Source organism: Alternaria arborescens, assembly GCF_004154835.1.
Source record: "Alternaria arborescens strain FERA 675 chromosome Unknown contig_39, whole genome shotgun sequence".
Taxonomy (NCBI): domain Eukaryota; kingdom Fungi; phylum Ascomycota; class Dothideomycetes; order Pleosporales; family Pleosporaceae; genus Alternaria; species Alternaria arborescens.
Genome location: NW_021167894.1, coordinates 123,306 through 145,221, shown reverse-complemented (window position 1 = coordinate 145,221; position 21,916 = coordinate 123,306). Strand labels below are relative to the sequence as shown.

General features: G+C 53.9%; 12 protein-coding genes across 12 annotated transcripts; 7 read left to right on the top strand and 5 right to left on the bottom strand.

Moving 5' to 3' along the window:
* Positions 1-110: 110 nt before the first annotated feature.
* On the bottom strand, positions 111-1,359 carry AA0111_g10792 (UDP-glucose 4-epimerase; the record flags this gene model as incomplete). The annotated part of the gene is made up of 3 exons (XM_028644584.1): positions 111-974; positions 1,023-1,257; positions 1,331-1,359. The coding sequence occupies 3 exons, from the start codon at positions 1,357-1,359 to the stop codon at positions 111-113; spliced, it is 1,128 nt and encodes a 375-aa protein (XP_028501629.1).
* A 1,660-nt stretch (positions 1,360-3,019) lies between these two features.
* On the top strand, positions 3,020-5,530 carry AA0111_g10791 (hypothetical protein; the record flags this gene model as incomplete). The annotated part of the gene is made up of 1 exon (XM_028644583.1): positions 3,020-5,530. The coding sequence occupies one exon, from the start codon at positions 3,020-3,022 to the stop codon at positions 5,528-5,530; it is 2,511 nt and encodes an 836-aa protein (XP_028501631.1).
* A 265-nt stretch (positions 5,531-5,795) lies between these two features.
* Positions 5,796-7,218, bottom strand: AA0111_g10790 (hypothetical protein; the record flags this gene model as incomplete). Its single annotated transcript, XM_028644582.1, has 2 exons — positions 5,796-6,417; positions 6,464-7,218. 2 exons carry the CDS (start codon positions 7,216-7,218, stop codon positions 5,796-5,798), a joined length of 1,377 nt encoding a protein of 458 aa, XP_028501603.1.
* A 655-nt stretch (positions 7,219-7,873) lies between these two features.
* AA0111_g10789 (hypothetical protein) lies at positions 7,874-8,728 on the top strand (the record flags this gene model as incomplete). The annotated part of the gene is made up of 3 exons (XM_028644580.1): positions 7,874-7,931; positions 7,981-8,298; positions 8,349-8,728. The coding sequence occupies 3 exons, from the start codon at positions 7,874-7,876 to the stop codon at positions 8,726-8,728; spliced, it is 756 nt and encodes a 251-aa protein (XP_028501638.1).
* Positions 8,729-8,881: 153 nt separating this feature from the next.
* On the bottom strand, positions 8,882-9,911 carry AA0111_g10788 (hypothetical protein; the record flags this gene model as incomplete). Its single annotated transcript, XM_028644579.1, has 2 exons — positions 8,882-9,138; positions 9,185-9,911. The coding sequence occupies 2 exons, from the start codon at positions 9,909-9,911 to the stop codon at positions 8,882-8,884; spliced, it is 984 nt and encodes a 327-aa protein (XP_028501639.1).
* Positions 9,912-10,279: 368 nt separating this feature from the next.
* Positions 10,280-10,953, top strand: AA0111_g10787 (hypothetical protein; the record flags this gene model as incomplete). Its single annotated transcript, XM_028644578.1, has 2 exons — positions 10,280-10,690; positions 10,771-10,953. 2 exons carry the CDS (start codon positions 10,280-10,282, stop codon positions 10,951-10,953), a joined length of 594 nt encoding a protein of 197 aa, XP_028501670.1.
* Positions 10,954-11,481: 528 nt separating this feature from the next.
* Positions 11,482-11,604, bottom strand: AA0111_g10786 (hypothetical protein; the record flags this gene model as incomplete). The annotated part of the gene is made up of 1 exon (XM_028644577.1): positions 11,482-11,604. The coding sequence occupies one exon, from the start codon at positions 11,602-11,604 to the stop codon at positions 11,482-11,484; it is 123 nt and encodes a 40-aa protein (XP_028501671.1).
* Positions 11,605-12,486: 882 nt separating this feature from the next.
* AA0111_g10785 (hypothetical protein) lies at positions 12,487-14,635 on the top strand (the record flags this gene model as incomplete). The annotated part of the gene is made up of 3 exons (XM_028644576.1): positions 12,487-14,239; positions 14,287-14,407; positions 14,455-14,635. The coding sequence occupies 3 exons, from the start codon at positions 12,487-12,489 to the stop codon at positions 14,633-14,635; spliced, it is 2,055 nt and encodes a 684-aa protein (XP_028501668.1).
* A 566-nt stretch (positions 14,636-15,201) lies between these two features.
* Positions 15,202-15,600, bottom strand: AA0111_g10784 (hypothetical protein; the record flags this gene model as incomplete). The annotated part of the gene is made up of 2 exons (XM_028644575.1): positions 15,202-15,319; positions 15,440-15,600. 2 exons carry the CDS (start codon positions 15,598-15,600, stop codon positions 15,202-15,204), a joined length of 279 nt encoding a protein of 92 aa, XP_028501669.1.
* Positions 15,601-16,175: 575 nt separating this feature from the next.
* AA0111_g10783 (hypothetical protein) lies at positions 16,176-17,701 on the top strand (the record flags this gene model as incomplete). Its single annotated transcript, XM_028644574.1, has 3 exons — positions 16,176-16,304; positions 16,493-16,905; positions 16,960-17,701. The coding sequence occupies 3 exons, from the start codon at positions 16,176-16,178 to the stop codon at positions 17,699-17,701; spliced, it is 1,284 nt and encodes a 427-aa protein (XP_028501672.1).
* Positions 17,702-18,203: 502 nt separating this feature from the next.
* On the top strand, positions 18,204-19,449 carry AA0111_g10782 (hypothetical protein; the record flags this gene model as incomplete). The annotated part of the gene is made up of 3 exons (XM_028644573.1): positions 18,204-18,330; positions 18,379-18,533; positions 18,712-19,449. The coding sequence occupies 3 exons, from the start codon at positions 18,204-18,206 to the stop codon at positions 19,447-19,449; spliced, it is 1,020 nt and encodes a 339-aa protein (XP_028501673.1).
* A 1,034-nt stretch (positions 19,450-20,483) lies between these two features.
* On the top strand, positions 20,484-21,442 carry AA0111_g10781 (hypothetical protein; the record flags this gene model as incomplete). Its single annotated transcript, XM_028644572.1, has 3 exons — positions 20,484-20,580; positions 20,628-21,069; positions 21,130-21,442. The coding sequence occupies 3 exons, from the start codon at positions 20,484-20,486 to the stop codon at positions 21,440-21,442; spliced, it is 852 nt and encodes a 283-aa protein (XP_028501636.1).
* Between the last annotated feature and the right edge of the window lie 474 nt (positions 21,443-21,916).

Below are 21,916 nucleotides of genomic sequence, written 5' to 3'. Positions count from 1 at the left end.
GGTCTCATTCGTACCCATAGAACTTAGATAATCATGTCAAGGAGATGTGTAAAATGTAGCGCTTCGACATCCTCATATGCGCGTTCCTTCCTTAATCCATACCTTTTCGCTTACGCCTTCTTGTTCTTCAATGCGTCCAAAAACTCCTTTGGTGGTTGCTGCTCGTAACCCTCTGGGTTGTTTTCTGTCCACTTCCACAGGTCGGCGCAAGCGTCTTCCAGTGTGAACTCGGTCTTCCAGTCGAGCTCCTTGTTGGCAAGTGTGGGGTTTGCTGTCAGGTCGAGCACGTCACCCTGTCTCCGCGGCGCAACCTCATATGGTAGATCGCGTCCCACAACGGTGCTGAATGCCTTGATCATCTCGAAGACGGTTGAGCCCTTGCCTGTACCCAGGTTCCATGCCTTGACACCGGGTTGTTGTTCGCGCAGGTAGTTGAGCGCCTGCAGATGGCCTCGCGCTAGATCAAGGACGTGGATGTAGTCGCGGATCGCTGTGCCGTCCTTGCTCTTGTAGTCGTCACCAAAGACGAGGAGCTTCTCGCGCTTGCCGATCGCAACTTGCGCCAACAAGGGAAGGAGGTTGTATGGCACGCCCAGAGGGTTCTCGCCCATGATACCGCTGGGATGCGCACCGGCGGGGTTGAAGTACCTCAGCAGCGCGGCGTTCCACTTCTTGATCTCCTTGTCGTCCTTGCCAGCCTTCTTCGCGTTGTTGCGCTCAGCCTCGATGGTGTCTGTAATGGCACCCTCGATGGTGGACTTCGTGCGGCCGTATACGTTGGTCGGGCCGATGGGGCAGTGTTCAGGGATGGGGATCATGTTGGGGACGCGCGTCGCATCGCCGTAGACGGTCGCGGAAGAAGAGAAGACGATGTTTGTGACATTGTGCTTGACCATGGAGGAGAGAAGCGCAATCGAGCCGCCGACGTTGACGCGGTAGTATGTGAGGGGGATCTCGCCAGACTCTCCAACGGCCTGGGATTGTTAGTTCAACTTCAACCCGTGGCCGAGGAGCGGACGCACCTTCAGAGCAGCAAAGTGGATGACATTGTCGATGTCTGGGTTCTCCTCAAACACCTTGTCGAGCGCGGCCTCATCTGTAACGTCGACTTGGTAAAAGGCAGGTCGCTTGCCGCAGATGAGCTCGATACGGTTCACGACTTCTGGGGAGGAGTTGTAGAGGTTGTCGACGATGACGACCTTGTAGTCTGCCTCGAGGAGGGCAAGGGCTGTGAAGGAGCCAATGTAGCCGGTTCCACTGCGCCATCGTCAGTACCAATTGAGCGTGATGCTTTCGCATAGCTAAATGGAGGGGTGGAGGGGTAGCTTACCCGGTGACGAGAACAGATCCGACAACCATTGTGAGAGCTTAGAATGTGGGAAGAAGAGGATGTGGCTGGGGCGGTTGCTCTTATGCGATCGCAGACTTGTGTTTGATTGCGAGGTTGCAGATATATAAAAACGCGGCAGCACGAGATGCTGGGTTCATAGGCTGTGGCACTAGTGGTGGGAGAAGAGCCGCGTGCGGATAGATTTCCGGATATGGTAAGCGTTGTCTGGCTGCCTTGTGCCATCGCCATGTATTCTTAAATATATATAGCATTCTGGATGTGTGATCATGTTCATCTGCTCTGCTAGAAGGTATCCAAGTGCAGCAGACGAAATGTACGGGTGGATCATGTCACAGACACAACCCGTCCTCTTGTGTTGCTCTACTGTCACACTTGGGTAGACCACATCACAACTGTAGACACAAAGCCATGTATGGACGAGTATGTCAAGTTTGGTAGCGTGTTGTTAGAGCAAGGGACTGTGGCATGGGGGGCCGACTGCGGGTGGCATCGCCTGGCAAGCCGTAGATCACAATAGCACCCCTTACCCTCCAGAGACGTTGCGCGGGCTTGACAAGCCACTCCCCGTCCTCAAGCTACATGCACCAGTCACAGCATCGCTGTACGACATACCTTCCTCTGACTAGAGTTGGGTGACGCAGGTACATGCGAGACGGCGGAATAAGCGTTGTGGCTCTCAGGGTCTCGTGCTCCGCTTCGAGCTGGGCCCGGAAATTTCATGCATCATCCATGTCTTGTGGTAGCGGAGACACTAGCTCCCAGTCTCTCTGATAGATGCTCCGTCTCTCCCAGCCTGCTATTCTTGCTCATGTCTGCTTGTGTCCTTTAGGAGTTAGTTTTTTGTGTCAAAGACTGCCATGTCACACACCGCCGGATTAAGCGCCTGCTCGCTTAACCTCCCGTTTGCGGTGGCTTCCGGACAGGCTGAACCCTTGCACCTCAAAGCGCGACCTCGAACTTTCAACAATCACATCGTCACCCATCAATACACACTGGAGAACATCGCGCCGGATCCTGGGAACATGATCGCGAGTCGCAAACTGCACACACACGAGCGCCAAAAGTTTTTTCAGCCATTACGACCCTACGCCCGTTTTGCCGGCCTCGACGCGTGAGGGTTTGTCCACGTGTTTACGGACCCACTGCAGGTACCGTCACCAACAACACCGTCATCGCAAGTGTTAAAGGAAGAGTTGGAACATTGCTCGACGACGCGTTTGGGACCGCGCAGTCCGGACGCGAAAGAGCTGGATCACAGAACGAGGTGTAAGTTGGCGCGCTCTCCTACCCATGTTTTTGCGGTGTGAAAACGTCTCCATGCATATGAGGCTGCATGCACGTGTTGTCATGCTTCACCTTCATCCTCATCTTCACCGCGCAAATTTTCGTCGGCTGGCTGCAACGAAGCTACTTGCCTTACCCCTGTTTTCTGTTATGCTCGCCATTGTTGCGAGTCTACCTTTTCTCTTTGTTGCACCTTGTTGTTGGGCGGCTCCAGTCGTCCGCCTTTTCTTTCACGACTGGCCATCCCAGCAATTCAACTTCAAGACAGACAAATGCTCACAGAAGCTCAGCAAGAAACTCAGTCCCTGTCGCCTGTCCTTGGATTCGCATCTCCTGGCTCCACATCGTTCTAGACTCCATTCGGGACATTGACAGGCTATCGCCATGTCTCAACGTGCTAACGGGGAGGTACGCACGCCTGGTGGGCGGAACCGCCGCTCAGACCGGCTCAGCGCAAAAGCAAACTCCGTTACCGCAGAATCAGTAGTCACCAATGCCACAGCGTCCGCTGCGAAACGCACTACGACGACCTTGACCAAGGTCGCCAACCGCAGATCAAATGCCTACGGCGCGAGCGGTCGCATTGGAGCCCCTGACAAGCTCCCGGCTGCCCCCGCTACAGGTTTCACCCAGGCCATGGAAAGCCAGCTCGAAAAGTACGCCAATGGTCAGGATGAGGAGGAAGAAGAGGAGGAAGAGGAAGATCACCGGGATGACAGCGCCAACGAACTTGGTAGCGGTCGTCCGTCACTCTCGGTCAAGAAAATCCCCAACAGCGGCAAGCTCTCGCCAGACGCCGCGCGCAACCCCACATCCAAATCAAAAGTCACCCCCGGCTACTCTTTCATCGATAGTGATGACTTCAGTCACAGCGATGATGACTTTGCAGCATCTGTCGGCAACACCACCAAGTCTTTCGGCCTTGCTCACGAGGCTGGCATGCTTGTCTCTCAGGACCCATTTGCCGGTGGACCCATCCGGGACGAGCCTAGAAGCTCACCTTTCGTCCAGCCTGCAGCACCAACTCGCCAGCCTGAACAAGCAGCCGCAGCCGCGCAAGATCCCTTCATCAAGCCTGCAGTACCGTATCGCAGGCCCGCCAGCCGCACAGTGAACGGAGCACGGACGCAAGGACCAACCCCGGTTCTGTCTCAAGGTCCTGTTCGCAACAAGACCCCGGATTCGACTAAGATTCCCAGTCAAGCCGAGAAGCCTATCAAAACATCCATCAACGATCAGGTGCGAACTAGGGCGAATGTGAAGCAGCTTGTCCGCGCTACAACAGCTGAAACCGAAGATTCTCTCAAGGAGCTGATCGCCGAAGAGCAGGGTAGGCTCCACCAACAAGGTCCGCCAGCACCGCAACTGCAGCGACAGGCTGAGCGACGTCGCCCTCACCAAAAAGACAGAGTCGAGCTCAACGCGTGGCTCGGCGATGTAGAGCCGCCTGAGTTCGACGAGCCGGCGTGGGCATGGAAGAAGCCTGTGACGTGGGCCTTTGCAGCGTTGGCTGCTTTTCTGCTATTGGGATGGCTGACTTCGTCCTACATGATGGCGACCGAGCACCCCGAGTCTGCAGCGCGGACACCAAATCTCCTGAAAGCCGTAGGTGCTCGTGTTGGCTACACATACGAATGGATCACAGATATTATTACTCCCCCAAGAGGTTCCACGGATGCTGAACGGCAAGTTCAGCTAGAAATAGAGCGTGCCAAAGCCTACAAAGAAAACGGCGAAGATCATTTCTTGTGGGGCCGCATGTCTAATATGGACGAGAAGTTCAGCAAAAGCACAAGGGAGATGAGGGCAACTCTTGAGGAGCTGAGACACGAGTTGCCGGATATGATGATAGTTCGTCGCAAGGAGGATGGTTCGACGGAGATATCAGAAGAGTTTTGGTCTGCTTTGCTTGGCAAGGCGCGTTCGACTGAGACGGAGGCGGATTGGCATGATTTTCTCGAAGGATCCAAGAAGAAGCTCCAAGATCTCCTCAACCCAGCTCTGCACCAGGACCGCGGCTACACGTCTACATGGCCTGAAGCAGTCACACGCGAAGAGTTCATCCGTCAGATTGAGAAGTCTTACCAGGACATGACCGTCCGAGTGGACAAGAAGATCGACGAGGCCATGCGAGCCCACAGCACCCAGTTCCAGACGATGGTGCAAGCAGAGACCCGAAAGACCATGATGGACCAGATCCGGCTCAATTCTCTAGCCCAAGCCAACCTCGTCGCAAACTACGAACACCACCTCACCAAACCCAACTACTTCTCCCCTGGCTTGGGCGCCATCGTCGAGCCCGACCTGTCTTCTGTGACCTTCAACAACAAGCCTGGTCGGTTCTACGAGTTTGTGCGCCGCGTGACGTTTATGCCTGGACAGAACCCGCCGATGGCAGCGCTCACCAAGTGGGAAGAGCCAGGCGACTGCTGGTGTTCTGCTGGACAGAGCGGGACCTCGGCCGGCCAGGCTCAGCTCACCGTCCGACTCCCACGGCCTGTCGTCCCCAAGCAGGTCACCATCGAGCACGTACCCATGAACATGATGCCGGCGCGCAACATCTCCAACGCTCCCCGCGACATTGAGCTCTGGGTCCAGACGGACGCGCCCATCAACCCCTACTACTCCCATCGCCAAATGGCATGCCACGACCCGCCACCGCACAGCATCAGTGGCCCCGCCTGGAAGTGCTTGGGGTCGTTCAAGTACAACATCCACGCGTCGAACCATCTCCAGACGTTTGACCTCGCTGGCGAGCCGTCCGAGCCTGTTCGGAGAACCATGGTGCGTGTAATTAGCAATTGGGGTGCTACTCACACGTGCCTGTATCAGGTGAGACTACATGGGACGGACGCACAAAAGGACTTTGAGTACCCGGTCAGCCTAATGGATTAGGCCAATAATGTTTGGGACGAAAGCATGACGGCGTTTTTTGTATACCTTCGGGATTTTAACGAGTGTTTTTGTATACCCCACGATAGCACCAGAGCACTAGCAATTGTTATTTAATTTGACGACGTAATCCTGACTGCAATGGTTTGTGAGATTGTTGGCTTATTAAGTGACAGGCTCACTTTGTAGCATGAAATCTACCTCTGAACAGTCGATATATGCGCGAGGCAGTACAATAACTTTTTCGTTCTTGTCTAATCAGACGCATCTATCGCACAACACCTCCCTTGAGAGTGGGGATGCTACACAGGCCGTCCTTGGTCCTCAGCTTGGCTACACCCGTCTTCTTATCCGCACCTTCGCCGCTCAACTGTGGCACGACACCGACATCGAAGCCCACTTCCAGACCATCTGTTGTGGTGAAGCCTGGCTGGATCATCTCCCAGACCTTCTTCTTGGGGTTGAGTACAGGCTCAGGCTCGCCTTCCCAGCCCTCGAAGTAGACCCGGTCACCTGCCTTGCTCTCCTTGGGGGGATCCACCAGCTCGACTGGTCCCTTGTGGCTGTCCTCGCCCTCGGCGACGCGTGGTGACGCAGCGAGTACCATTGCACAGCTCTTGACACCGCGCATGGTGACGGGCTTCAGGTTGCACACGGCGACAATCTTGCGGTTCTGCATCTCAGCAAGGGGGATCAGGCCGTTAAGACCAGAGCATACTGTGCGCACGACCTGGCCTTCGTACTCGGAAGTGTTGTCTGTGCCGGGAGCGTCGCCGCATGCGATTGTGGATACGTAGAGCGAGTCGGCGTTGGGGTGGGTTTCGGCCTTGAGGATGTGGCCTACACGTAGGTCGATGAGGGCGGGGGACAGAGGCTTCTCGACTGGCGCACTGTGATTGTCAGTTGTATACACGATCACGAGGGTTCGTGACTTACGCCTTCTGGGGCTTGGGCTGCTTCTCCTTCTTTTCCTTCTTCTTCTTTTCAGTTGGCGCACCCTCTGGAACACCGCCAGCTGCGTTTCCAACGACTGCGGATGCTACAGCGGAGCCAGCAGCCTCGGCCTTGCCCTTGGCCTTCTCGGCCTTGCTCTTGCCTGCCTGGCCCTGTCCACTTTGTCCTTGGTCGCCAGTCAGGGTAGTAGCTGTGGCACCAGACGCAGCGGCGTTGGCAGCGGCAGCCTCCTTCTCCTTCTTCTTGCGCTCCTTCTCCGCCTTTGCGTCTACCGGTTTGATCTTGAAGATGACACTGTCCTGGTCGATGTTGACCTTGTCGTCCAGCTTCAGGCCGAAGACAGGCGAGTTCTGGACAAAGTCGACATGGCGGACAATGTGGTGGTATCCTTGCTCTCCAGTCCTCTCCTCAGCACTCCACTTGGAGACGACCGGTGCGAGCTTCTGGTAGAGGGCAATGTCTGCGACGGAGGGCTTGGCGCCGAGGACGGTGGTCCGGCTGGACAGATGTGTGTTCAGTGACGACAGGCGCTCGGAGGCTTTCGCGGCATCCTCAGAAGAAGAGGCGATGTGGGAGGCGGTGATGAGCCATTGGCTGAGCTCAGTCTTCTCGGCGTCGGAGTAGGTGACTTCGGGGAAGAGAGCCTGCGAGGCCTTGACAGCGTCCGTCTCGTCGGCAGCGTTGTTGGGCGCGTGTGTCTTGAGGAAGATCGCTAGAGTTTCGTCGATTGTGGCCATGGTGGGCAGTGGTGGGAAGAATCGCTGGAAAAAGTCGAGGGCAAGTGGTTGTAGTGGGGTAAAGAAATCCGCCGTAAAGCTACTTGCGGCGGTGGTTCTCGATCTGTGGGGGGATCTGGGCAGTGCTAAAGAGGCTCCAAACGGAAAGTGTCTGGGCTGTGAGAATTGGGGCCGTCCGGTGTGTAGTATGCGACAAAAGGGTGTAGCTGGTGGATAATGACGAAGACGCATGATTCACGTGAGTCAAATTCAGGTCCGCCGTCACCGCGGGGCTCAGAAGCTTCCATGTCGCCGCACAGGCCATCGCGTTTGCCCAAGTCGCGTGTCCATCACATGCATCGCGTCTGCTGCATCTCAAGATGGCTTGATTTATCATGAGGTTAATTGTCGCTTTGCACCAGGAACCAATTTGACAAATTCGGTCTTTGGCTATATCTCATCATGAGCTTCGTATACCCAGTCAGTGCCTCGACGTTCGAATGTCATAGACTATCCAACTGTCCTATGCCGACGATGCTGTAGCCTATTACATGCCTGGTAAAAGTAAGGAAAGTTTGGATGACGACTCGTTTGCTGCCTGCGCCCCACGTACCTAGGTATAACATGTCGAGCTCAGAACTCCTTCCCCGCAACACCATTCCCGCACAGCACCACCATGGCATCCGAGACATCACCAGACGTGCCCAAGGGCAGGAAGAGGTTCATTCCCCTGGGTAAGACACGTCTTCTCACACCGCAATTATGCCAGCTAATGCGCGACAGAGAACAACCCTGATGTCATGTCCGCCCTCGTTCACAAGCTCGGTCTCTCGGAGAAGCTTGCATTCCACGATGTCTTCAGCATAGACGAGCCTGAGCTACTTGCTTTTGTGCCGCGGCCTGCCCATGCTCTGCTCCTCGTGTTTCCTGTCAGTAAGACATACGAAAAGTTCCGCGTACAGGAAGACCAGGACAAGACGGAGTACCAGGGACATGGCCCGGATGAAGAGGTTGTCTGGTACAAGCAGACAATTGGAAATGCCTGTGGCTTAATCGGCCTACTCCATGGTGTCTCCAATGGCTCGGCGCGTGCCCATATCAGTTAGTAGTCAACCTTCGAGATACCAGTTCGCATACTAACAAGACTCCAGAACCCGACTCAAACCTCGCCAAGCTGGTCAACGACGCGATACCACTTAAGCCCATCGAACGGGCCGATCTCCTCTACGAGTCTGAAGCACTCGAGAGCGCGCACCAAGACGCTGCATCGGGGGGTGACACCGCTGCGCCAGAAGCCGATTCCGATGTCGATCTACATTACGTCTGCTTCATCAAATCGGACAAGAACCACCTTTGGGAACTCGACGGTCGACGGAAGGGTCCTCTTGACCGGGGTGTGTTAGCTCCAGATGAAGATGTTCTCAGCGAAAAGGCTCTTGACCTGGGCGTGCGTAGCTTCCTGAAGCGCGAGGCAGAGGCCGGTGGAGGCGAGCTGCGTTTCAGTCTGATCACGCTTGCCGAGTCATTCTAGGAACGGCTAACCAGCTGTGGAGTCTAGAGAGTACACGAAACAGACCAAGTAGATTGGTAACGAATATCTTGAGAACAAGTACTGTGGGGGCATGATATCGCTGCTACGGCTGTCTGCATAGATTCAAAGCATGCTTAGACCATTTGATGTGACTCAAAACTCATCTACCTTTACTTCTCGTCCTTCCTTCAGCGGCAGATACACCTTCTCCCATAGATCACTCCTCTCGCCAAGGTGATAGGTCAAGCTGACGTCTTGCATACCTGGCGACGGGGACGATTTAGGAGCCATGGTTTCGAGTTGCGAGATGATGTTCTCCAGACCCAAGGCCTTTCCGGTAGCTTGTGTACTGCCAGCTTCAAGTGAAACATGGACGATGTGGATGTGAAAGTGGTAGTACGTTGGTTGGTCTATCACCTGTCAGCGAGTCTCCCCAACCTCATCGTACAAACTTACAATGCACGTAGAGTTTGAGCTCATCCTTTTCAATCTCCGGGTACAACTTGACAGTTGCCTCAATCATCTTCTCCCGCATATGCTTAACCCACTCTGTCATGCTTTGTTCAAGATCCCTTACGCTCCAGATGTCCCTTCGTTCGACCAGACCTAGCAGATGCAGACTACCCATCGTCTTGCGATCCCAGTTCAGATCCGGCAAGAGTAAGAAGCCTTCTTCGCCAGACTCCCGGTACATGACATCTTCTTGCTCAGTCCGACCCTCGAGAATATTGAAGATCCAATCCAGTGCGCCCTTTTCACGCTGCGCCTGCATATACGGCCTCACATATTTCTGGTAAATCTCGGGCGTCTCGGTAACAACCCTCAGACGCTGCTGCTCGTACTTTTTCACATGTTTCTCTGTGCAAGGATAGATTAGATTCAACTTAAAGTCCGGAGGCGGGTTGTCATCGCTGGGGTTGGAATTTGCGAGGAACCAGGCGTAGATGTCGTTTGCACCGAGATTCTTAATGTTGCGCAGTGAGGTGGAAAAGTTGGATATAATGCTGGGCTTGGTGTCGAAGGCGGCACGCTCAGCGAGTAGGAGAGCAGGTTTAGAATCAATGGTTCCGTAGAGGGAGATGCGGCGGCCGGCCTGATCCGAGTTTAGGAGGCGGGTTAGCTGGAACTTTGGGATCAGAGATTCGACGTGGGCGGCAACGTCTGGGGGTGTTGTGGAGGTCATTTTTCAGTCGTTTACTATACCCGACATCAGCACGATAACGCGTCCAACAATTTTACGTGACTTTGCATATCCCAGAAAGCATGGCTGTCTACGTCATACTGAAGGAGCGAACTTACTAGACAAACGTGGAATGGCCCAGAGCACATGCAGAGAAGTCTCCCACAATTTCGGGTGGATGTGGGGAGATTGATGCGAGATCACATGTCTGCGCGATCTCGCGTATCACTGCAGCAACCAATGAATGCGACCCTGATCAGCGCCAAGCAAATCGAATGAGGTCACTGAACCCAACCACCCCATCATCGCAAGCGACTATCACGACGTTGAGCAACCGACAACTGCCCATTATCGATCGCAAATACTCCAAAATGGCTCCCAGACGCAAAGCATCCGCCCCCGCTGCCAAGTCGCAGCAGTCGACTCTCGCATTCCACGGCACGACAAACAGGGTCACAAAGGCTGGCGTCAAATCGCAAGGCGCAAAGAAGAACATACTCGAGGCGAAGCTGAAAGACATCAAGCCAGAAGTTTCCGACATCTCAAATACTGAGCCGACAACAACGGAAGCTGCGATCATCGAGCAAACAGAACAGGAGGTCAAGGCGCAAGAGGTGGAGAGCACACCAGACGAGGACAGAGCACGGCGCATATCAGATGCAGCGATCAAGAAGTACTGGACCATAAAGGAGAAGCAAAGGCTTGCACCGCGGACGCACCAGGGAGGTCTGAGCCTGCACGACAAGATACTGAGGGAGTTTGACATGAGCGCGCATTATGGCGTAAGTTCCGAGTCCCCGCCCATCTATGATATGAAGTCCTCGACGTTGTAATCATGCGCTAACAAGATATGCGCTTGTAGCCATGTACCGGAATCGCTCGGTTGAAGCGCTGGAAGCGAGCGCAACGGCTCGACCTTGACCCGCCGATCGAAGTACTGGCGGTACTGCTGCGGGAACAGGATGCAAGCGACAAGGACAGGATAGCTGTTCAGCGCTCGATCGTCGATGAGATACTGAATTCTAGGGCCGAGCTTGATGTATGAGGATGGGTATTAGCGCGTTGGGCGCAAACTGCAGCAAGGACGCCGTAGGAGCGATGCGCTTCTCGACGACCTATGCTATGAATACGAGCTTTGATACTGGCGTTATGCGAGGAGTTGGGCGGCATGGTTGAACAGGAGCACTGAGTGATTATGTGTAGCAAGCGGATGGTGGGCACGCGAGCATTGCAGTCTTGCAAATGAGCTACTAAATTGACGCAACCCAAGAATTCAATCTACAAATCCAATCCACACACCATTAGTAACACTTTGATAGTGCGTGCGAGAGAACAATTTTCTCCTCGTACGTCAACATGCGTTGGGGCTTACACCTCACGACTTGGGTTTGCTCGGAACTACTGAACTAACAAAGACACCTAGTCCTGGTGTCGTTGCAGAAGCGATAAGGAGCGACATGGAGATGCGGGGTTGCGCAGTGGACACGGTGCGGTATGGCCGACGAACGATGATGGTTAGCATGTCATGTAGACTGCAGCTGGTCGTTTGACAGCAATTAGGAGGCTCCAGACTCTAGTATGCTTGGGCGGCTCCAGAGCCAAAAGACGCGGGGTCGATCGACAAAGGCTCGATGAAGCTCCAGACTTGAGCTCGCGTGTTGGGTGGCAATTGCTGAGCTGCACGGCGGTGGGGCATGATGCTGGATCCGCATGCGAATGGCGCACTAACAGCCAGCCCGATTCCACGCAGCCGGCGTCGTCCTTGTTAGCGGGCACTTGCTCACTATAGCTGCCAGTAGAGCATGCAGCGCGCACAGTGCGTCTGCCATATCTCCGCACGCATCCTTGCGAGGTCCGTGAGACCCACCCATTGGCATCCTTATCGCCCTTGCAACAACTGCGCCGTGATGCTGCCGAATCCCAGCGGCTGTCACGAAGCCGAAACTGCTATTTCGGCTGCCCGTCGTGCAGTGCAGTCTGCCCCAGCCAACCACAGCCGGCCATGGAGCAAGCGTTGCATGGTGGCTGCACCATGAAGCCGGGCTGGGTGAATTAAAACGGCGCCTTGTCGAGTGCTTGGGATGGTGAGATAGCGGGGAACCACTAGAGACGCCCATATCATTCCTGTGGCTACAACCTCCATCGACGCCCCTCGCCCCTCCATGTTTCTTTCTTCCTGCTCGTTTAATCCAATTCATCCCATTCCCCTCATCGCAGCATGACTACCGCCGCGCTTTAGATTCACTCTTCCGCAAAGGGCCGCGACTTCTCCACGGCTTCGTGCTTACCTCTCTGGCCCCGGCTGTTGATCAACTCAACAACTAACGCGCCGTCTTACCCAAACTTTCAACACGTAGGTCCCACGCCCGAAGCTTAAGACGCCGCGTACTTATCAATTGCCCGACAGACTACTCCTGTCACTCCTGCTGTGCTCTGGTAGTCTCCTGACCCCTCCGCTGCATCTCTCTGATTGGGAAGGGCCATTGCTACTACAGAGGACCTGCCAATTGACTTCTCGCCCTCCTCCCACGTTACGCGCCTTCGCTCCATCTCAACCCCAGGCCTTGGACTTGTCAACATGGCCGCTGCTGTCGCCAGATATCCTTCTATGCTCGGTCGTTCTTCGACACCTCCACCGCACCTGTCGCTCAACACCTCTTCTCGTGGTACGCCGACTGCTATTCCCAACAAGCACATCCCAGAATGCTCCCCCGGCGGACTGCCCGCAACTCCCCCAGCATCGCCGCCGCGGCAAGACAGCCTCATTGAGCAGTCATCCATCACATACCCGCCAGATGCTTACTGCTCGTTGTACTCGGATGACCCGCCCGTGTACACCATCACGGCGGATCGCATGGCAGAGGCCTTGGAGCACACTGCAACCCAGCCGCTGCCGAACCCCGACCAGGTATTCCCATGGATGCACGGTCTCCATTCCGAAAATCAGATCCAGCTTGCCTTCTTCTCGTCTCGTCGCAGAAGCGGCCGAAAGGTTCCCAGGTGCATCCGCAGCATTACCGTTGTCAAGACTGGTGGAAACCTGTCGTCCTCCAAGCTAAAGGGCGCAGTTGCACCAGACGAACTACTGGAATCTGTGTCTTCCGACACACCCAGATTCATGGAGTGTGACCCAAAGGATGGCTTTTCTGTGCGCAACTTCCAAATCCAGGCTTGTAAATTGGCCATGGTTTCGGACATTATTGTTTACGGCGATCACAAAACCAATCCGCAAGACACCGTTGCGCTGGCTCAGAAGATTTCCCTGGCTCAGAGGCAGTACGAAGCGAGAAATGGATTTCCGCATTGCTTGTTCAACACGTTCATGCTATCAGATCCTTTCGCGTCTATGCAAGAGAAATACCCAAAGCTTGTTGCTATTAACTCTGCAGGTGACATGACGGGAGAGGTTGCTGATTTCTTCTACTGGGAGCGATATGAGATGAGCGCAATGTCAAAAGCAACCGAGATCAGCAACAATGTTTTCTTAGGGCCTACGCCTGATCAGGCACTGCATCCAGACTGTGCGGGCGAAGACGCTTATGACATGCTCATCGAAGCGACCGATCTTGCACATGTACCTGAATCACGCTCACTACGGGCTCTGCGAATGGGTCTTGAGCGGGTCCACCGCAGATCTACCCTGCACATGGAGTTCCCATCGTCAGGAAGCATCATGCCTCCTACGTGGGCGCACGGTGAAGTCGATGGTCTTATGGATATGTGCAAGTGGATGTATGAGCTAGCGAACCCGCAAGAGGTTCGGCGGTCGAAGCGCAGACGAGAAGAAGAAGACGAGGCCATAGAGATGGACGACATTGCGGCGCCGCGCAAGTTCCTGATACACTGCACAGACGGCTATACCGAAACGACTCTTCTTGCTTTGGCCTACTTTATGTATGCCGAAGGCCTGCCTGTTCACGATGCTTGGATTCAGATGCATCGCGAGAAAGGCCGCAACTTCTTTGCATACCCCTCGGACGTTGCGCTCCTGACGGCGATACAGCCCCGGATCCTCCAGGAGTCTCCTCGCTTCAACCAGAGTATTCTGAACATCTCAGAACCACGCTGGCTGTCGAAGCTTGATGGAAGCCTACCCAGCCGTATCTTGCCATACATGTATCTTGGCAACCTTGGACATGCCAACAACCCGGAGCTCCTCCGCGCTATCGGCATCACACGCATCCTGAGCGTCGGAGAAGCGCTTTCCTGGCCGGAGGACGTCACGAAGAAGCTCGATTGGCCTGCAGAGAACTTTTTGATGATCGACCGAGTCCAAGACAATGGTGTAGACCCTCTCTGGGGCGAGTTTGAGCGCTGTCTCAAGTTCATTGGTATGTGTTGCAGCTCATGGTAAGGGTTCTCTACTGACATCTTGTAGAAGCAGGGAAGCAAGAGGGAGGCGCAACGTTGGTACATTGCCGAGTGGGCGTATCACGCTCTGCGACCATCTGCATCGCGGAAGTTATGAATGAGCTGGGCTTGTCTTTTCCTCGTGCCTAGTAAGCAAACTGCGAGCTCTTTTCCGACCATAACTGACGTCCCTTAGCTGCTTTGTCCGGGCGCGACGACTTAATGTTATAATCCAACCTCACCTTCGATTCACCTACGAACTACTCAAGTGGGAAGAGTACCAGCGCCAACGACGCAACGAGCCTCTTCGCCGCGACCTGGAGTGGGCAACTGTAGCGCGTGAGATTGCTCTTATGAACAAGCCCTACTCCAGATAACGACTTCACGACCTTTCTGCTCGAAATGACTTATGACGACATGACTCGTACTTGTACGACTACCCTGCCTTTAGTCCAGGCTTGTTCTTATCTTTGTGTGCGATATACAGGTTTTTGCGGCCGCTTTCTGTTCCTTTCTACTCTCTTTTAATACTTGCGTGATTTGTACGCGGAACTGCGGCTCATGGTTTCTGTATCTGCTGTCTGCTGTCTGCTATCTGTCATTCTGGGTTGCGGGCTCGATGTCGATGAGTATGGGGTCAAAGGGCCAAGGGCATCTCTCATCATTCATCTTCTCGATTCATGTATTACTGTCTCGATTCACTGCAATGGACTGCATTGCGGAAGGATCACGGCGTACTGAGTCAAGGTACTTACGGCGTATACGTTTTAGTTCAAGAATGGTTTTCGTCAACACATTCACTGGTAATTCTTTAAGGTTACATCGTGATGTATTGTCTACGTGATTATTGTCTACAGGGATCATTTGCTGCCCAATCTCCAGCGACCTATGTTGCCCTGTCGTGAGTTTGCTGCCCTCTCATGAGAAGTCATACTCAGTACGATCAGAGTGAAGCCTGACGAAGCTGCTGAATGAGGTCACGCTGCTTCGTAACAACGGCCTTTGCCTCGGCGATAGTGCGCTCCATGGTGTCGATCACGTCGTCTGCATCCTGGGCAACCCTACGCGCATGCTATAGCTGATCGTACCGTGCTTCGGCTTGCTTCTTGTATGTATCAAGCTCTCGGATATGTCCGTGGCGCTTTTAGTAAATTGTAACATTGGATCTCGCGATTGCTCACTTCTTCTTCACTTCCTCGAGCTCTGCAGCATGACTGCGCCCAAGTTGTTCTTTCTGCTCATCTAGTGCTGTCTTCAAGTCTTGAGCATGCTTGGCTTTCGCTTCACTGAACCTCTGGATGAGCTTGGCTGCTTTTGAGAGACGAGCGCTGGACTTTTTCATCTCGAGATGTTCAGTGGCGGAACCGCGTATAGCAGCGATCTGGCTATCCCGCGTCTAATCAAGCGCCCGCTCAGTGTCTGTGGGTTCATAGCGAAGAGCGCGAGTCGCAAGTTCTTGCCTGACCGGATCGATGCTATGTTTGAAGTTCGCGAACAAGTGCACGCGGTCCGCCATCGTGGTTGGCGTAGCCAGGGGCCGTAAATCGAGGTGGAGGAGTACAAGATGCGGGATGAGGGGATATAGCTGAGTGTGGAGAAAGAAAAGCGATAAAACACACAAATGAACTAGCGGACAGAGTCACGGGGCTCCAGAGTTTTCTGACTTACTCTTAAATAGTGAATGCAAACACTCGTCGCGGTCAAGCGAGCGGCTCTACATATCTAGGCAGACGCGCGAATATCGCCAAGTCAAACAATGTTATGCAAGTCTCCGTCTTGACTTACCAATACTCTACGTTGCTCTCACCTGTGGTAATCTCTCATCGATCCTCTCATCGACCTGGCTTTCTCTCAGATACCAAAGTACGTGTATCGCTAGACAATATAGCGCAAACACTGACTTGTAGGCCACACAACATGGATGACAGTGGGTTTCGCCAGCAAGCTCCACCCTCGGGTGACTATGCTCCTCCCCCTCAGCCGGTCCTGACCACTGCCGGGTTCCATGTGCCAATAGGTGCGGGAGATGAGAAGGAACAGGATCAGGTAAGCTCCCTATTCTGAAGTGACGTGAGACCTACGAGGAAACTTATATCCTTAAGTTGTGCTTTCGAACACGAGCCGTGAAAGTATTCGCTACGTGTTCTATCCATGCAGACCTCAGTCGGACTACAACGTATCCTTCGCAGTGTCCGTTTGTCTTCTTCTTCCACTGACATTGCATACCATGCTAGGTTGATCACTCTCTGTACAGTCGGCTGGCACTCAAGCTTGATGAGGATGGCTGGCTGCCCCTGGTCCAAGCCGCATACGAGGACGAGAAGCGCACAAAAAACACATTCATCAAAGATTGTGATATCGACAATTGGATATATTACGCGGACGAAGTATTGTCTACAGCAGAGCCGGCCATCCTCAAGGCCATCTGCAGTGGGGACGTGAACGCCACCTGCAAAGGCGATATCGGTCTAGGCAAGATTGTCCAATCGTACGGGGACCGTAGCGACACTCAGGCAACCGTCTACTTACATCAGATGACGGTGGGTATGAAGAAAGAGGCACTTAGCATTCGTCAGGCAAACGATATTGCTTTGGTTGCTCTGCAGTACGCGAACGCGCTTGACACATCGTATACTGAATACCAGGCGTATTTGATCGATCATCAAGCAGATCAGAACTAGCTTCTTGCGGACACCGACAGCGGACGGCGCCATTTCATTGAGGGTAGCAAGGGAAACGTCGACAGTGGAAAGAAGCGGGTGCTACTGGGCTTCTCGTGCGCGCTGAACCGTCTTGCCGATGAAGCGAAAAAGGAGAACAAGACACACATCCCCTTCCTTCAGTATGTCGGCTACGCGATCAAAGGAACCCAGCGCAAGAAGCAACACGACTCCCTGGCTAGCACGAGCTGGCTGTTCTTGTTTACCAAGTACGTTTGCGCGACCTGGAAGAACTTTCTTCCAACCAACATGCGCAACTTCACTGTATGTCTCATCACCGAAGAGGCTATCGGCCCTGTTGCTGAAATGCTTCTCGCTCGCCTTGCCCGCGCATACTACTTCGCCGGCGGTTTCAGCATCGGTCAGGCTGGTGCCAGTATGTCAAGTCTAAGGTTGGCCAAGCTCTCACAAGTCGACCGGGAAAAGGTCTGGGAGGCAAATGCTCAGTACGCCAAAAACATGACAAATTATACCCAGATCCAGGCGAAAGAGTTGGCTTCCCGCAAGAATCTGCAGAAGACCGATTACGAGAAGACGATGCGTCAGAAGGATGATGAGATAGCGCAGCACAAGCAAAAGATTGCCGCTATGCGTGACCATTTGGCCGAGTACCGGGCGCAGATCGACGTGGCAGTGTGGGAGAAGGAGTTTCCAGAGGAGTTGCAAGAGTTCCGAGACTTTGAGAAGTTCCCGGAGGAGGAAACCAACATGTTGCAGGACTAATCCGGTAAGCAAGGTGACAGCCAGGCATATACGTCTGCATTGAACGAGCTCGAGTTTCTCCAGACGACCTATCGTCGGCGGTAAGCGTTGACACATCTCCCTTGTTGCGTCACACACTCTTACTCCAGCCCCTATATAATTAGCAGTCTGCCAGAATGCACAAATTTCATAAATGATACAAGCAGTATCACGCCCCGACAGCTTCGAGTTAGCGCGCTTCGGCCGGATTTACTTTTCCGCCAGCGTGTAATTTTCTCTGTCCCACCCCATCTTTACTTTCAAACCTCACGCAAGTCCAGCTCCAGCACCGGAGTCGGGTCACACCATTCACAATGCCCACCCAGCAGCAGCTAGCCCGACGCAGCGGTGCTGTTTCCACGGCTGCACCGATGGACCGCGACCTCGGTTGAACGCAGTCCGTGGGTGCGGAGACCGCTTCCAACCGCTCTCCGCAATACGTCGCCAACCCCAACCAACAGCTCACCCTCCTCCTCATATCACGATGCGGACAGTCTCGGTACTAGCTTCGCCTCTGCGGAGATCAGTACCTACGGCCCGCCAGACACGGTGCTTCTCAAGCTCCCACAGTCTGCAAGCGACATGGGGATTCATAGGACTGGGACGCATGGGTTAGTACCACGGCGCTCACATGACTACCCAGCCTAACAGTCAGATAGGATACCCCATGGCGAAAAACCTCAGAGCAAAGATACCCGCTGAAGACACGCTCTTCGTGCACGATGTAAACACCGCAGCCACGAAGCAGTTCCTCGACGAGCACCCACAAGGCGTGCGCGTGGCTGAAAACGTTCGAGAGGTTGCCGAGAAAGCCGTACGTACATCTCATTTCCTCCCACCGCTTTATGATGAATTAATTGTTCTATCAATGATCTAAGTTGGGGGTCTTCGACCCTTATTCTGATTACACAAATATTATAGCCAATCCTCTGATGCTCTCCACTCATACATGTTGTCGTTGCAGCTTCGAATGCTTGTACTGACGGCCTCAGGAAACCATTGTCACTTCGCTGCCGGAGCCAAAGCATGTAAAGGCAGTCTTCAAGGAGATGCTGGAGCCGGCAACTCTTCTGTCAGACAGCTCCGTCAACAAAGAGCGTTTCTTCATCGACTGCTCGACCATCGACCCCATGACCTCGGGCGAGGTGGCGGAAGCTGCCCATTCTACTGGTCAGGGCAAATTCATCGATGCGCCCATGTCCGGGGGTGTCGTTGGGGCGCAGGCTGGCACGCTCACCTTCATGATCGGTGCGCCGCCAGAGGCCGTCGAAGGAGCCACCAAAGTACTGTCAATGATGGGCCGGAGAGTGGTACATCTCGGTGGGCCTGGTGCGGGTCTTAAGGGGAAACTTGCCAACAACTACCTTCTCGCGCTCAACAACATTGCAACTGCAGAAGCCATGAGCATGGGTGTGAAGTGGGGTCTAGATCCAAAGGCGCTAGCTGGTATGATCAACACGGCTACCGGTAAATGCTGGCCTAGTGAGGTTAACAATCCCGTTCCCGGAGTCATCGAGGGTTCGCCTGCAAGCAGAGGCTATGAAGGGGGCTTTGGCATCGGTCTGGCTAGCAAGGATCTCAAGCTTGCGCTCAAGGCTGCCGACGAGGCGGGTGTCAAGCTCGCTTTAGGGGAGCCCGCGAGAGCGCTTTACGATGCGTGCGAAAAGGCCGAGAACTGCAAAGGCAAAGACTTTTCAGTCGTCTACCGGTATCTTGGAGGCAAGGAGTAGCTAGAATGAATGACATGGACCCGCGGTGCCGCGGTCTTCGCATCTCCGCCGCCAAACAACTCATGTCCGGCTTGGCTGGACTGCATGACTACTGCTTTTTGTGAATAATGCGATCGTGTGGGTACGTTCCTGGCTCCACGCCTCCACATACCGAGGCCCGGAGATCTCCCATCTGGGACGGCATGACCTGTAGTTCTGGAGGAGAAGGCATCTACCTAGGTATTTTACTGCGGACTCTACGTCCACCGCTTCGGGGTTATAATGCGCTCTTCTACTTCAATCCATGTCAACGCAGGCTCATCGTCCGACCACCAACCGTCCATCCTCCCGAGGTCATCAACTCACATCATCGACGCACCATTACTTCTTCAGGATATGCGTTCATCCAGTACCAAAATATACCCTGCCGTTTACCCGCTTCTGCCTTGTCAAGTCTAAGCGCCGCGCATGGTAAGGCACTTCAGGTTTCCAAACGATCATGAGGCAACTCGGCACTCCTCGCCCCACTCATCTTCAAACGGCATACTACGCCACCACCCATGCACATCTACCGTACTGGCTCTTGGCAAACAAGGCTGTCAAACATCGTTTAGGCGACGTGCAACAATGCGACAGCTTGGCCGCTGTGGTCTTACAGCTTAGGTATCCACACCGCCGTGCGCTATAGGTTGCTTTGTGGTAGCCCTACAGAACCTCAGGCCATTTTCGATGTTTGAGGTATTATCGCAGGAGGTGAGATACGTAGGCAAGATTCAGGGTGGATAGAGGAGGATGAGAGTTGATTCAAGCGCGCGGACGAAGCCGAGCGTAGAGACAAGTGTACCTAGGTATATGAGGCTAGGTACTCGTATGTCTTTTCCTGCGCTATTCAAGCTTCCTACCCTTCGTTTCTTCGCTTCGCTCTTTAACTACGATAACCGTAGAACGGTCTTTACATAATATTTACTTTCGATTCTTCCGTCTACCGTTGAACGGTTGTCAGTCCTTTAACGCCTTCGATACCTTTTGTAGATTGAGCTATTTGCTATTACACAATGAAGTCTACCATCTTCTCTCTCGCTCTTGTTGCCACGGCAAGTGCACTTCCAGGTCCGGCATTCAGGACCGTCAACAGACTGCCTAGCGTCAAGTGTATGTCATCTTCCATCTCTTCGCTTGGACTATACTGACCGAACAAGCCAACCCTCTTCGTCGCGCCAACCAAATCATTCCCGTAATCGTCGGTGGCCCACAAGATACCTTCATCCCCAACACCGTTACTGCAGCAGTCGGCGATATCATCCAGTTCCAGTTTTCCAACGGCAACCACACCGTCACGCAGTCGACGGCCGATACAGCATGCACGCCCATGGAAGGCGGTATCCACAGCGGTCACATTCCCTTCCAGGACGGCCAGACAGATGTTGGAACCTTCAACATGCCTGTTACTAGTGCCGACCCCATGTTTCTGTACTGTGCTACCGGACCACATTGCCAGGAGGGCCAGGTCATGATGGTCAACCCTGCGAATGCGCAGCAATTGGCCGACTATGTTAAATTGAGCCAGCAGAGTCAATCGAGCACTGACGGCACTGATGTTGTGGGTGGAACTGCCGGAAAGCTGGCTTTGGATACTGCTGCGTGAGTTTTCTCGCCGGATATGATGTGGTCTCGATGAACCAGACACTGACTGTACTATAGCTTCGTACCTGCACCTCCCGAGGACCCAGCTGCGGCACCTCCTGCGACACCTCCTGCTGCCGAAGCTCCTCCTGCTGCCGAAGCTCCTCCTGCTGCCGAAGCTCCTCCTGCCGAGACGCCTGCTGCCGAAGCACCAGCAGAGACGCCGCCTGCTGAGACCCCAGCGGCAGAGGCACCAGCAGCGGAAGCTCCCGCTGAAGCACCACCCGCTGAAGCACCACCCGCTGAAGAGACTCCCGCGGCAGAAGACCCAGCTGCAGCTCCTGTTGAGACCACTGCTACTCCTGCTGAGACCACTGCTGCCATGGCTTGAGGAGCACGTATCCAAAGCAAACGGAAGGACATGGAAGAGGGTGGGTTTGATGGTTTTAGAGACAAATGAAGTATTCGAATATAAGAGCGAAATGACTGTGCTCTTCTATGACGCGACCCATATTTCCACTGAATGATCTGGTGAGTAAATGTGATGTGTGATGCAAGTGTAAGTCTGATGGGATGGCGCAGATTCATGGACATCGCTGTCTCCTTGTCAAAGAGTACATGAATACTTAAACGACAATATGCACCATGACCACGTCAGAAGCATGAAAGGAGAGAGCAATGTCTGAACCATAGGATTTGAGGTTAGGAACATGAGTCAAGAACTTTCTTATCCGGTAGTCTTGATATATACTGACAAAGTCTCTGCATGTGCTAGCACAGTCCTCTAAATTACTGTATTGTGATATAGTTGACACATCGCGTCTGCTGTATCTTGAAATCACGGAGATATTCGCGTCACGTATTT